This window comes from Sapajus apella, unplaced genomic scaffold (assembly GCF_009761245.1).
Source record: "Sapajus apella isolate SASKATOON/1434 unplaced genomic scaffold, GSC_monkey_1.0 scaffold7, whole genome shotgun sequence".
NCBI lineage: Eukaryota > Metazoa > Chordata > Mammalia > Primates > Cebidae > Sapajus > Sapajus apella.
The window spans coordinates 6,572,004-6,583,685 of NW_022436947.1; the positions used below are offsets into that span (position 1 = coordinate 6,572,004).

The 11,682-nt window shown below is 47.5% G+C and overlaps 1 protein-coding gene across 3 annotated transcripts in view; it reads left to right on the top strand.

Annotated features, from left to right (window-relative positions):
* Positions 1 to 9,708, top strand: part of WDR91 (WD repeat domain 91) — a 29,121-nt gene extending 19,413 nt beyond the window's left edge. For 2 of the 3 annotated variants that reach the window (XM_032275917.1, XM_032275919.1), the window contains exons 12-15: positions 1,992 to 2,100; positions 2,905 to 3,017; positions 4,270 to 4,467; positions 7,230 to 9,708. In XM_032275917.1, the coding sequence (XP_032131808.1) occupies positions 1,992 to 2,100; positions 2,905 to 3,017; positions 4,270 to 4,467; positions 7,230 to 7,394 (585 nt within the window). In that variant the 3' untranslated portion in view covers positions 7,395 to 9,708. The remainder of the gene's footprint in view (positions 1 to 1,991; positions 2,101 to 2,904; positions 3,018 to 4,269; positions 4,468 to 7,229) is intronic. The other variant, XM_032275918.1, reaches the window with a different exon arrangement.
* The last annotated feature ends 1,974 nt before the right edge of the window (positions 9,709 to 11,682 follow it).

The window sequence follows — 11,682 nt, forward strand, 5'->3', positions numbered from 1 at the left end:
TTTAAAATCTTCTTATCTGGCTCTCTGGATGTGGATTTTCTGGCTTTTAAGTTTTAAAATTTATTTTTTTAAAGTTCTGCCTGGGATTTGGTTTCTGAATTAGAGCATCTGTGTCTTTGGCCAGTTCTGGAAAATTCTCAGTCATCATTTTTTCCAGTATTGCGGTTCTCTGATCATCTCTTGCCTTCCGGAACTCCCATTCCATATGTGTTAGAACTTGCTTCTTCCTCTTTTTTGTTTCTCTTTGCTGCATTCTTGATAACAATTTCTTTGGATCTAGGAGTTTGCTAATCTCTACTATATCTAAGCTTCTGTTTCATCTATTTATTAGGATGGTAATTTCAGTTATTGTGTTTCTCATTTTTAGAAGCTCAGCTTCATTTTCTTCAAACCTGCTTTGTCATGTTTTTAGTCTCTCATTTTTACCCATATTTTCAATTCCTTCTTTTATTTTGTTGAACAATTGAATATGCTCGCATGTTCTGCATTATAAATCTAATGTTTGAAGTCTTTGTGGGTCTGATTCTGCTCTGCTGGTTCTGGGTGCGGGATCCTTTTGCCTTATTTTCCTGTTTCTTATGAATTGTGATCACAGTGTTGTTTCTTGGACCATTGTCTCTGAGAATATTTTGAGGCTTGGATTGGAGGTGCATTTCTTGGATTTGCATTAATTTTTGCCAGGTTTTTCAGGGCACTACCAACTCCTGACAACTTTAAAATAAACTCATAAAGATTGTGAATTAGGGTCATAAGCCCATGTCAGGGCTAGCTTGTGGTTATGAATTTCCAGGGAGGTAAGTTTTCTTGTTTTCCCTCTCTGTGAAGTAGGTTTATTTCTAGTTCACTCCTGCACTGAGGGTATAGCTCTTTGGAGTCACAGTTCCATGTGACGGGTTCTTACCGCCTGACCTTGAACAGATCACACATTGTTGTCTCCAGGCTCATGAGCTCTTCATGGGTAGCAGAGTGGGAACTTGAGTCATATGGATCTGATTAATGCCCCAGAGTGAAAGCCAGCTTTGGAGTTTGCTGATTCTCCGGGTTCTTGCTTTCCCTTAGTTTTGGCTTTAGAGGACTTTTTATTTGCTAGCTCAGTACTCTATGTGTATTTTTTTTTTCTCTTTTTTTTGGAAACGGAGTCTCGCTCTGTTGCCCAGGCTGGAGTGCATTAGTGAGATCTCGGCTCACTGTAATCTCCACCTCCCGGGTTCAAGTGTCTCTCCTGCCACAGCCTCCCAAGTAGCTAGGACTATGGGAGTGTGCTACCACCCCTGGCCAATTTTTTGTATCTTTAATAGAGATGGGATTTCACAGTGTCAGCCAGGATGGTCTCAATCTCCTGACCTTTTGATGCACCCGCCTCGGTCTCCCAAAGTGCTGGGATTATAGGCTTGAGCCACCGCACCTGGCCCCTCTGTGTATATTTTAAATAACATTCTATCTTGCATTTTTAATTTCAGTAGGATTATTTAGGGTTCCCAGGGTTCCATGTTGTTTGAAATGATAGTCTTCATTAATTATCTAATTAATAGACCCTGTGTTCTATGAGGTGGTTTTGTTTGCTACTGTATTTCTAAGTGTTTCTATGGGGAACTGGTAGATTTTTTAGTGTTGTCTGTCAGGAAAGGTGGTCGATGAAGTGTTATTTTCTGATGGCAATAAGACTTTTCAATGAGAATTTGCTTGGAATGCATTCTGGGTGAAGTGTAGGTTGCTAAGATATGTATTATATATTTTATAATGGAGCAAGTGTGAATGATTATCTCTCTATGGAAACCAGAATGTGTATAGGCACAGAGACCTTGTTCTCAAAAGAGCACAGATGGTCACTGGCACAGCACTTTGGCAAAGGCTCAGATCTACATTTCCAGATTACATAAGGGAGGAGCTGGTGGAAAACCCAGTCTAGGGCACCTGTCTGCTTTGGAATAAGCAGTGTGCCTGGGCTGAGTGAAGATCTACTACTGGTGTTTTTTGTTTTGTTTCAATAGCTCCAGTTCTCCCTGGATCCAGAACCCATCGCTATCAACTGTACAGCCTTCAATCACAATGGGAACCTGCTGGTCACAGGGGCAGCAGATGGTGTCATCCGGCTGTTTGGTATGCAAGTGTGCTCATAGTAATCCTTGATCCCTCCTTAGATGTCCCAGGGATTTTTTTTTTTTTTTTTAACCAGTGTTGGATGTTTTTGCCAGCTGGGCTAGAGGCTTTTGCAAACCGTGACTTCAGATGCATGTACTAGAGCTTAACTTTGGTTGGCATTTTGAAAACACCCACCATAATAAACTTGCCCATAGTTAGCGTCAATAGACATGGGAGGGGGTAGAGCTCAGCAGTCCTTGAGTCTTGAGCTGTTCCTTCTGAGTCCTTGTCACCTGTGTGGGATCTAGGAAGGCACACAGGAGTACTGCCATCCTGCCCACTTGCTGTGGGTAGCTCATTCTCAAAAGCATCAGAATACCCTGGCATGCTGTGTACAAATCCCCAGGTCAGGCTGTGTCCCCAGGAGACATTCCCAGAGCCAGAGCCTGGGCTGGGGCGAGGTAACTATATCTTTAGGGGATTCCCAGGGTGCCTGTGGGGAATTTACAGAGGGCAGTTTCTTGGGTGTCTTCTTAGATGTAGGGATCGCCAGATGAGCTCCCCACAGGGACTCCTGAGCCTCACTTCTGACCTGGTAAAAGATGCTGCTTCTGAGGCTTGGAGATGCTGCTCTGATGCTCCTCAGAAGCAGCCTGCCCTCTTGGGCAGGGGCAGCTTTATGGCACTCATTGGGTCCTGGGTACCCTTGGCCTCCAGAACAGCCATCAGCCTGAGTAGAGGGGAAGGGGGGCTCTTGCTGCAGGCAGATGCCTTCTGCAGAGCCCTGGTCAGGATGTGATTGGCGATGTCTCATTGCCTCAGACATGCAGCAGCATGAGTGTGCGATGAGCTGGAGGGCCCACTACGGGGAGGTCTACTCTGTGGAATTCAGCTATGATGAGAACACCGTGTACAGCATCGGCGAGGATGGGAAGGTAGGCGGCCACACAATTCAGATAAGAGAGCACCGGGATGACATGGGCTGGCAGCCAGTTGTGGCCATACTCGTTACTAGCTCTATGACCTCAGGCCTCTTTTTGCAGCATTATCTGTAGATAGGGTTAAACCAGTAATTCGTCTTACAATCTATATGAGGTTTCAGTGAGTTCAGCAGGAGTTGGCTCGTCTTATGAAAAGAAGTACCAAAAATTACTCATCTTACCATAGATGGATCTGTGGGGTCTGGATTTAGGGCTGAGTTTGCTTTGCTGGGCTTGGTAACGAGTGGTCCAGGATGTGTCCACTCATGGATGTGTAGAGTTTGCTGAGTGGCTGGGGACAGTTTAGATGCATACAGACCCCAGCAGAGCCCAAAGATGTGAAAAGGAAGCCAGAAAAAAAGGAAAAGTCAGTGTCCCCGGTAGATTCCCTCTGCAGAGGGTTAGGAACCAGGAACAGTGACCGCTCAGATGGGGTGCTGGCAGGGGCAGAGGTGGGAAAAGGATGCCCTTTCCATGTGTGCCTGCCTGGACCTTTTGGATTGGACACTATCTTTTTATCCATTAAAAGGAGTAACTACAAAATACATTCTTCATTTGAAAAGTATGGGAAGGGACTTCTACATTAAAGCTCTACTTCCTTCTTATGTGGGATGCTTAGTGAAGAGGTGGTCACAGCCAAGTCACCTGTCCATGGGGTAGGCTAGGGGATGATGTGCTATGGTAAGGAACAGAGTTTATAATGGCATCGCCCAGTGTTCAGTTGATTGTATGCCTAAGACACTGGAAATATATGTGGAATTTGTCCTTTGTACCTTATTCCTCAGACAGAAAAATCTAGTTGGGTTCTAACTCTATAATAATAATAGAGTTAGAGTATATAATAATAATAGATCACTTGAAACATTCCTTCTGCTTGAGAGACCAGGAATCCAGGCAAAGCCACTTGCTGTCCCTTTTCCTCTCCTAGGGTCAGACCAGAGGGAAAGAGAAGGGTTGGACTTTGATGTGAGGTTCCTGCCTCTTTTTCTAGGTTTTCTTCCCTAAAAAATGCTTAAATCATGTCCTCTCACCCCAAGCCCCTTTTCTGCCTCTGGCATTTGAAAGGCTTTTCAAGGATGTCAGCACTGTGGCTGGGAGAGGTGGGTCGCCCTTGCCAGCCTCTGCTCTATGTGGGTCCTTGCTCTTTCTTGAGGCCTGCATTGGCCAGCCCTGCTGAGAGCACCCTACTTGTGCCCTGTGACTGCAGTTCATCCAGTGGAACATCCACAAGAGCGGCCTCAAGGTGTCCGAGTACAGCCTCCCCTCGGATGCCACCGGCCCCTTTGTGCTGTCTGGATACAGCGGCTACAAGCAGGTTCAAGTTCCCAGGGGCCGACTCTTTGCTTTCGACTCAGAGGGCAATTACATGCTGACATGTTCTGCCACAGGCGGCGTCATCTACAAGGTAACTGGTGGTTGTGGGGGGTGGCAGTATCGTGGTGGGCGGGGGTTCCTCCCTGGAGGTCTGGACCATGGCCACTGAGCATGGCCCTCTGTCTCCGAGCTGCATGGCTGTGGAGATGTCTTTGACAATGGACGGGCAGCGCCTAGAGCAGGGGTATCCAATCCTTTGCCTTCTCTGGGCCATGTTGGAAGAAGAATTGTGTTGGGCCACACATAAAATACACTAACACTAATGATAGCTACTGAGCTAAAAGAAAAAAAATATATAATGTTCTTAAAACACAGATTTGTGTTGGGCCTCATTCAAAGCTGTCCTGGGCTTCATGTGGCCCATGGGCTACAGGGTGAACAAGTGTGGCCTAGAGCCTCCTTGTTGCAGGCTTGGCCAGGGCTGCTTTGCAGCTCAGGTGGGTAGAAAAGGTGGGATTGGGGCATGAGACCCCCCCATTCCCTGCTTATCCTTGACAAGATCCTGCCCTTTTTCTCCCTTCTTTCCTTGTGAATAACCTATTATAAAAATCACTCAGGAGTAGGGAGAAGAGTTTGGGGAGTGCTGGGATGGAGGAACATGTCCCCATCCAGGTCCCAGCTATGTGGTTTAATTTAGAACTCTAATCTGATGTAGATTTGTTAATTTATTGAATGTGCCAAGGGTCAAGTATATTCCAGTCCATGTTTTTAAAAAAATGTTTTAAATTCTTAATTTTTGTGGATACATCCGTAGGTCTATATATTTATGGGCAACATAAGATGTTTTCATATAGGCATGCAATGTGAAATAAGCACATCATAGAGAATGGGGTATCCATCCCCTCAAGCATTTACCCATTGCATTACAAACAATTCAGTTACATTATTTAAAAATACACAGTTATTATTAACTATGGTCACCCTGTTGTGCTATCAAATAGTAAGTCTTATTCATTCTATTTTCTTCCCCACCCAGTCCATGTTAGAGACAGAAATTTGAGGGTGCGATTTGTCAAGCCATAGTGTAAGTTGTCCACATTATTTTCTGCCCCTCAGTTTACACATTTGTTTTAGTTCTTAAGTCAGAACTTACTTCATGTAGTTTTAAGTATAAGTGTCTTCTATTTTACTGGTATCACCTTGACTAGTGATGAGGGTTTGTGGCATAGCCTAAGCTACTGTGTCTGGTACCGAGTGGATCCATTCTCAGCCTGCGTGATACTTTTCAGTTATTTGCCCAGTGGTGCTGGTTGTGTAGGAACATAGTCCTTCAAAGTGGGACGTTCTCAGCAGCTCTTGCTGCCACAGCCCACTGACCAGTCAAGGGCATGTGTTTTGGATGGCAGTTTTGTACTAGGCATTGGACCAGGCACTGTGGCATGTATGAAGGAGATACAGAATATGATCTCTGCTCTCTTGGGGTGCACACTCAGACAGTACCAACAAAGGAAAGCAATGCGGAGTTGAGCAGCTCAGAGAAGGGGGGACTGCGTCCTTGGGGAGGTGGGAGGCTGTGGACTGGAGGCCTTGGAAGCAGGAGGAGAGGAGGAAGAGGAGCTGTTGGGTAGATGGAGAGGAAGGCAGGTCTTGGGGCCCCACATGGGCAGAGGTGAGCAAGAGCTTACAGTGAGGCAAGGGGTACTGCATGTGGGCCTCCTAGAATGTAGCCTGAAGTGTGCACAGCAGGACCTGGCTTGCTGTCAGCTAGGCTCCTCTTTTCTGTGGAGCAGGATTATGTCAGTTGCCTTTGCCCTTTCCTTCAAAATTAGCTCCATCATTTCTCATAACTGATATTTCCCAGTGGAGACACTGTAAAACGCTTTCCATTTACAAGCCTGATCTTACTTAACTCTTGAAAGGTTTGTTTTCATTGTATTTTAGGTGGGCCGTTCAGTACTTTGCTTTTTGTATGGCTGTATGTGTGTATGTGTATGTATTTTATTCTTAATCATGCAGCCTTTGTCATTTGATCTGATCAGTTCCTATGATTTACAGTCAGTCAGACTTGCTGTATGACCAGTTAGTGGGTTGAAAGATTTTCCTCTGTAGAATTTAAAAAATGTGAATAATGAATTACTTAAGGAATATATTGAACTACATATCCCACTTTTACAATCTATGAACAATTTAATTTATGGTTTTTGTAAGTATTTTCGCTATGAAAGCTGAATACTGCATTGTCTCCTGTTCACAGTTATTATACATAGTGGTACTGATAGTAATTTAGTTTGCTCCTAACTTCTCTTCCGTGTTAGTGCCCTAGCACCCTATCACACAGGATTGCTGGCTAGCTAGCGCTGGGGTTCAGAGGAGAGCCATGTTTCTGCATTAACTGAAGGCTCCCCCAGGGCTAGCACTGTTCTGGGTGCAGCAGCCTGGCCCTCTCACAGGAGAGAGCTGCCTGAGGCCCAGCTGTCCTGCAGCTTGCATTCCTCAGCATGGAACGTGAACCTTCAACAGATAAGCAGATTCATGAGCACATGTCGGGTAGTGAGAAGTGATGCTGTAGTGAGAACAACCAGTGTCTGTGCAGGACAGGCACCAGCCCACAGCAAGTTCAAGGTGGCTGAGAAAATGGCATCTTTTAAGGAGCCTCTCAGGGGCGGGTTTTCCGCTTCAGATGGACCAGCTGTAGTTGGGAAACTGAAGGCGTTTCCTGGTTCAAGAAGTTAAACCGATTTTCTGGAAAGGTGGGCAGGTGTCTGGCCACATCCTCAGGTTGGCCACTGAAAGTGGATCAAGTGTGTTAGTGGTGTCTGCTGATGCCTCCTCCTCTCTCTTGTCTTCTTGCAGCTGAGTGGCGATGAGAAGGTTCTGGAGAGCTGCTTGAGCCTGGGTGGCCACCGAGCCCCTGTGGTCACTGTAGACTGGAGCACTGCCATGGACTGTGGGACCTGCCTCACTGCCTCCATGGATGGCAAGATCAAGCTGACTACCCTGCTGGCCCATAAAGCCTGATGGCCTGCCCCAAGGGCTACCTGAGGAAGCAGTATTATCTGGGGGTGGGGGAGATACAGGACTAGAAAACTGGGCGCTCCACTCCAGCTCCCTGCCAGTGCAGTGACTCTGCAGGGAAAGGCTGCCCAGGGGGCTTAGGCACTTCCATCTGCGGTGACTACAACGGGACCCATGTGGAGTAGGTGGCATATGCTTCCCAGAGACTGGTATCATGGCTGCGCCAGGAGCACACATGAGACTGTGGGAGGAAAGCTCCAGAGGAAGGAGGACCATTGAGGTGGCTACTGTGTTGGCCCAGTAGAAATTGACAGTATTTTGTATATATGTGCCCATTTTTCTTTTTTTTAAAAAAAGAATGCTCTTGTGGTCCCCTAGTGTCTCTAAGATTTGTGTCACTTTGCTTCAGTGACAGACCTCCCACCCTGCCTGGCTCTGCTGGCCCTGCTGAACCTCCCCCAGGCTCTCCTGTTGCTCTGCCATGGAGCAAGTTCAGCTCTCTGTCCATTCTGCTGGGTGACAAGGTTTTGTAGTTCCTGTTTCTCTGGGCTTAACTCAAGGCCGCAAAGTTCTTTTTCGTCCCTGAAAGAACGTTACAGAACGTTATCAGGGTGAGAACAGGAACTGAGGCCTCTGCCACTGGCTGCCCCTTTAATCCAGTGGCTGCTATTTCTTAAGACGGGCTAAGCGTCTCTTATCTGGAATGCTTGGGACAGAAGTGTTACGGATTTTAGATTTTTTCAGACTTGGAATATTTGCATATATACATAACGAAGTATCTTGGTAGATCCCATGTCTAAACATGAAGTTCATTCATGTTTTATATATACCTTATACATGTATCCTGAAGGTAACTCTATACAGTATTTTAATTTTGTACATGAAACAAAGTTTTGACTGTGCTCAGGTGTGGGATTTTCTACTTGTGGTGTCATGTTGGTACTCTAAATTTTGGGGCTGGGCATAGTGGCTCACGGCTGTAATCTCAGCACTTTGGGAGGCCAAGGTGAGTGAGTGGATCACTTAAGGTCAGGAGTTCGAGACCAGCCTGGCAAATATAGTGAAGCCCTATCTTTACTAAAAATACCAAAATTAGCCGGGCGTGGTGGCGGGTGCCTGTAATCCCAGCTACTCTGGAGGCTGAGGCAGGAGAATCGCTTGAGCCCAGGAGGCAGAGGTTGCAGTGAGCCAAGATCACACCATTGCCCTCCAACCTGGATGACAGAGGGAGACTCCATCTCAAAAAAAAAAAAAAAAAAAAACTTTTGGGTTCTGGAGGATTTTGGATCTTTGGGTTAGGGATGCTCGACCTGTACCTCTTTCATTTGGCGGCTCCTCTCCTTCCTCCACTGAACATCCTTGTGGAAAGGTGACAGCTACCTGCACCACCTGCTGATGAATGGTGAGAAGGTTCAGAGCAATAGGGCCAAGTTGCTGGTGGGCACCTGGGGTTCGGGCCAGCCCAACTGTGACTGAACCCACCTGTGGCTGAGCTGAGCATCAACCAGCTGTGTCCACACCCGGCCTGAGGCCTTCCCTCTCCTCCCTGGCTGGGGTGGGACCTTGAAGAGGCAGATCCTTCCATTAGGTGAGGAGCAACAAGAGACCTGTTCCCCTTCTCCCTCTTGCTTTTCACAGCTGAAGCGGAGCTTATGGGAGTCACTATTAGAGTGAAGGGCCTGGGCTTTGGCCTTCGGTGCCTGGCAGGGGTGACCTTATCACTGAGATGGGGAAGCAGCTGCCATGAGTCATTTTAGTCTCTGAGCTCCAGCCCAGTTCTGGAGGCACAAGGCTGGAGTAGGGATACTCCTGGTTACCTGCTTTAGGAAAAGCACCAAATAAATTGGCATTAAAGTCTTGGCTGTGTTCTGGGAGTTGAGGGAAAAGCAGGGAGGTATTTAAGTGGCTTGACTGAAACACCAGAGACAGTAGTAAGTAGTTATTTACTGATTTTTACCCATTTCTACTCTGGTAATCCTCCCTACAAATGAAGAAAACCAAGATTTCTTCATCTATTATTTTTCCCCATCTTCTGTATTGAAACAGTGTCTTATCTCACGCAGTGACTCTGTAGGACATTTAGAAAGGTGGTCATGGGTTTCATTGGAGTAAGAATGTATTAATGTTTCCTCTCTTCATCTCAAAATTTCTGTCTTATTACCTTTTCTTTCCTCTTAATACCATCTCTACAGTTTGCTTACATGCTTTAAGGATCACAGAGACACAAAGAACATTTGAACCCTAGCGCTCCTCTCATGCCACCTCCTCCTCCCCCCAGGGGAGCGCTCTTCCTCAAATAAAGCATGTTGGAACTTCAGCTTCTCTCTCCTTCCACAGACCTGCTTGGCGCCTGCCCAAGAACCCAAGCAAGACTCCTCCATTGTCTTGGTTGAGGGCGGCATACAAGAAACCTCTTTGTCAGTCCCAGCCTCAGTTTCCAGCCAAGGTGTTGGCCCTCAGCTCTGGGGTGGGCTGTACCGAGGGCCTGGTGGCAGGTGCACTCCCCACTTCCTCCCTCTCTTCAGATACCTGCTGGTATTTGCCTTTTCTGCTTCATGGCCTCTGTCAGGACTTGGCTGTGTTCTGGGAGTTGAGAGCAAGTATTTGAATGGAGAGGACCTCATAGCCAGTCCCCATTCAAATGCTTTAGGAGTTCAACATAATGTTTTGAAATATGTATACATTGTGGAATACAATGCAGAATGATTATATCTAGCTAACTGACATGCATTACCTCATATGATAACATTTTAGCTGTCAGTTAAAAAAAAAATTCCCCAATCCCCCAAATGCTTTGGGTGCTGACTCCAATCTGTGCAAATCACACAGTTTGGATTCCTGACCCCTGCCTAGGGCAGGGAGCATCTCTCCCTTCAGACAGCTCTTTATGTACATTTGTTTCCTGCTCTTCCGGACTCATTTTCAGCAGGCTATGGAAAGAGGTTTTAAGGAGAGAAATGAAATGTGCAAGGGGTGGTTCCGTTAAAGAAAAACTTAGTGATACTCGTTAAAGCACAGTAAAGACCACCATCTCCATAGGTATAGGGACCACTGCAATGGGGTCTTGCATGGGGGAGAGAGATTGGGCTCAACTCTGAATACAGGGTGCACAGTGGGAACTCATAGTCAAGAAGCAGGGTGGTGGTTGGGGTCTGTGAATAGAAAATTACTAAGAGGAGCCATCAGGGTAAGAGGGATTCTGGTGAAACTGACCTAACAGGACTGTTGCTTAAGACAGGCCAGGGAAATAGACCACTCCGGGATGGTGGAGGGTGAGGAGCCTGATAAGGCTTGGAGGGTGATCAGATATCCAAGGGGAAAGGGGTTTTGCTAAGACTGGATTTTACAAGGAAGCGCACAGACGGGCCTCGCAGAAGACTCAGAAGCCTGACTGAAGCTTGCACCTTAAGCCTCTCTGTCAGTTATTCTAATTATTGCCAAGGATTTTTTTCCCCCGAAAGTGACAAGGCAGAATAGCCAAGTATTTTATGTTCCTTTATTCACAAGGAAACGATGCTTCTCCACCCTAGCCCGTGAGACCTGGGCTTGTCGGGGCTCAGCGGGTGAGAGCCGGGACCCTGGATGTCAGTGACCCTAACCCCTCACGGCTGCGGCGCCAGTCCCACGCGAGACTGCCCTCCCCGCGCGAGACACGCACCCCAGCTGCGGCGGTTCGGTTGTGACCTAAAGGCACTGGGGCCGCCCCTTCAGCCTTGCTATCTGGACTCCGTCCCTCGCGACCCGGGGCTGATGGCGGAGATCCAGCCCCACGGGTGTCGCTGCGGCGGGGGAGCAGCTCAGGGGAGGGAGAGAGGTCTCCGAGCTCGCTGCGCCCGGGTGTGGGCGGCACCCATTCTAGTCGCCTATTTGTTGCGGATCACGTTTCAGATAGCTGTCCCGAGTTCCCATTTGGGGGCAGATCCTCCTCCCCCCCACTTATTGGATACGGAGTCTCGCTCTGTTGCCAGGCTGGAGTGTAGTGGCGCGATCTCGGCTCACCACAACCTCTGCCTCCCGCGTTCAAGTGATTCTCCTGCCTCAGCCTCCCGAGTAGCTGGGATTACAGGCTTGCGCCACCAGTCCCAGCTATTTTTGTATTTTTAGTAGAGTATTTTTCACCATGTTGGCTAGGATGGTCTCGATCTCTTGGCCTCGTGATCCGCCCGCCTTGGCCTCCCAAAGTGCTGGAATTACGGGTGTGAGCCACTGCGCCAGATCTTATCAGATCAACCTTGTAACCTCAAAACGCCGCAGGGGAAGGCCTCACAGCGGGGATTTCCAGTCCGGGCTC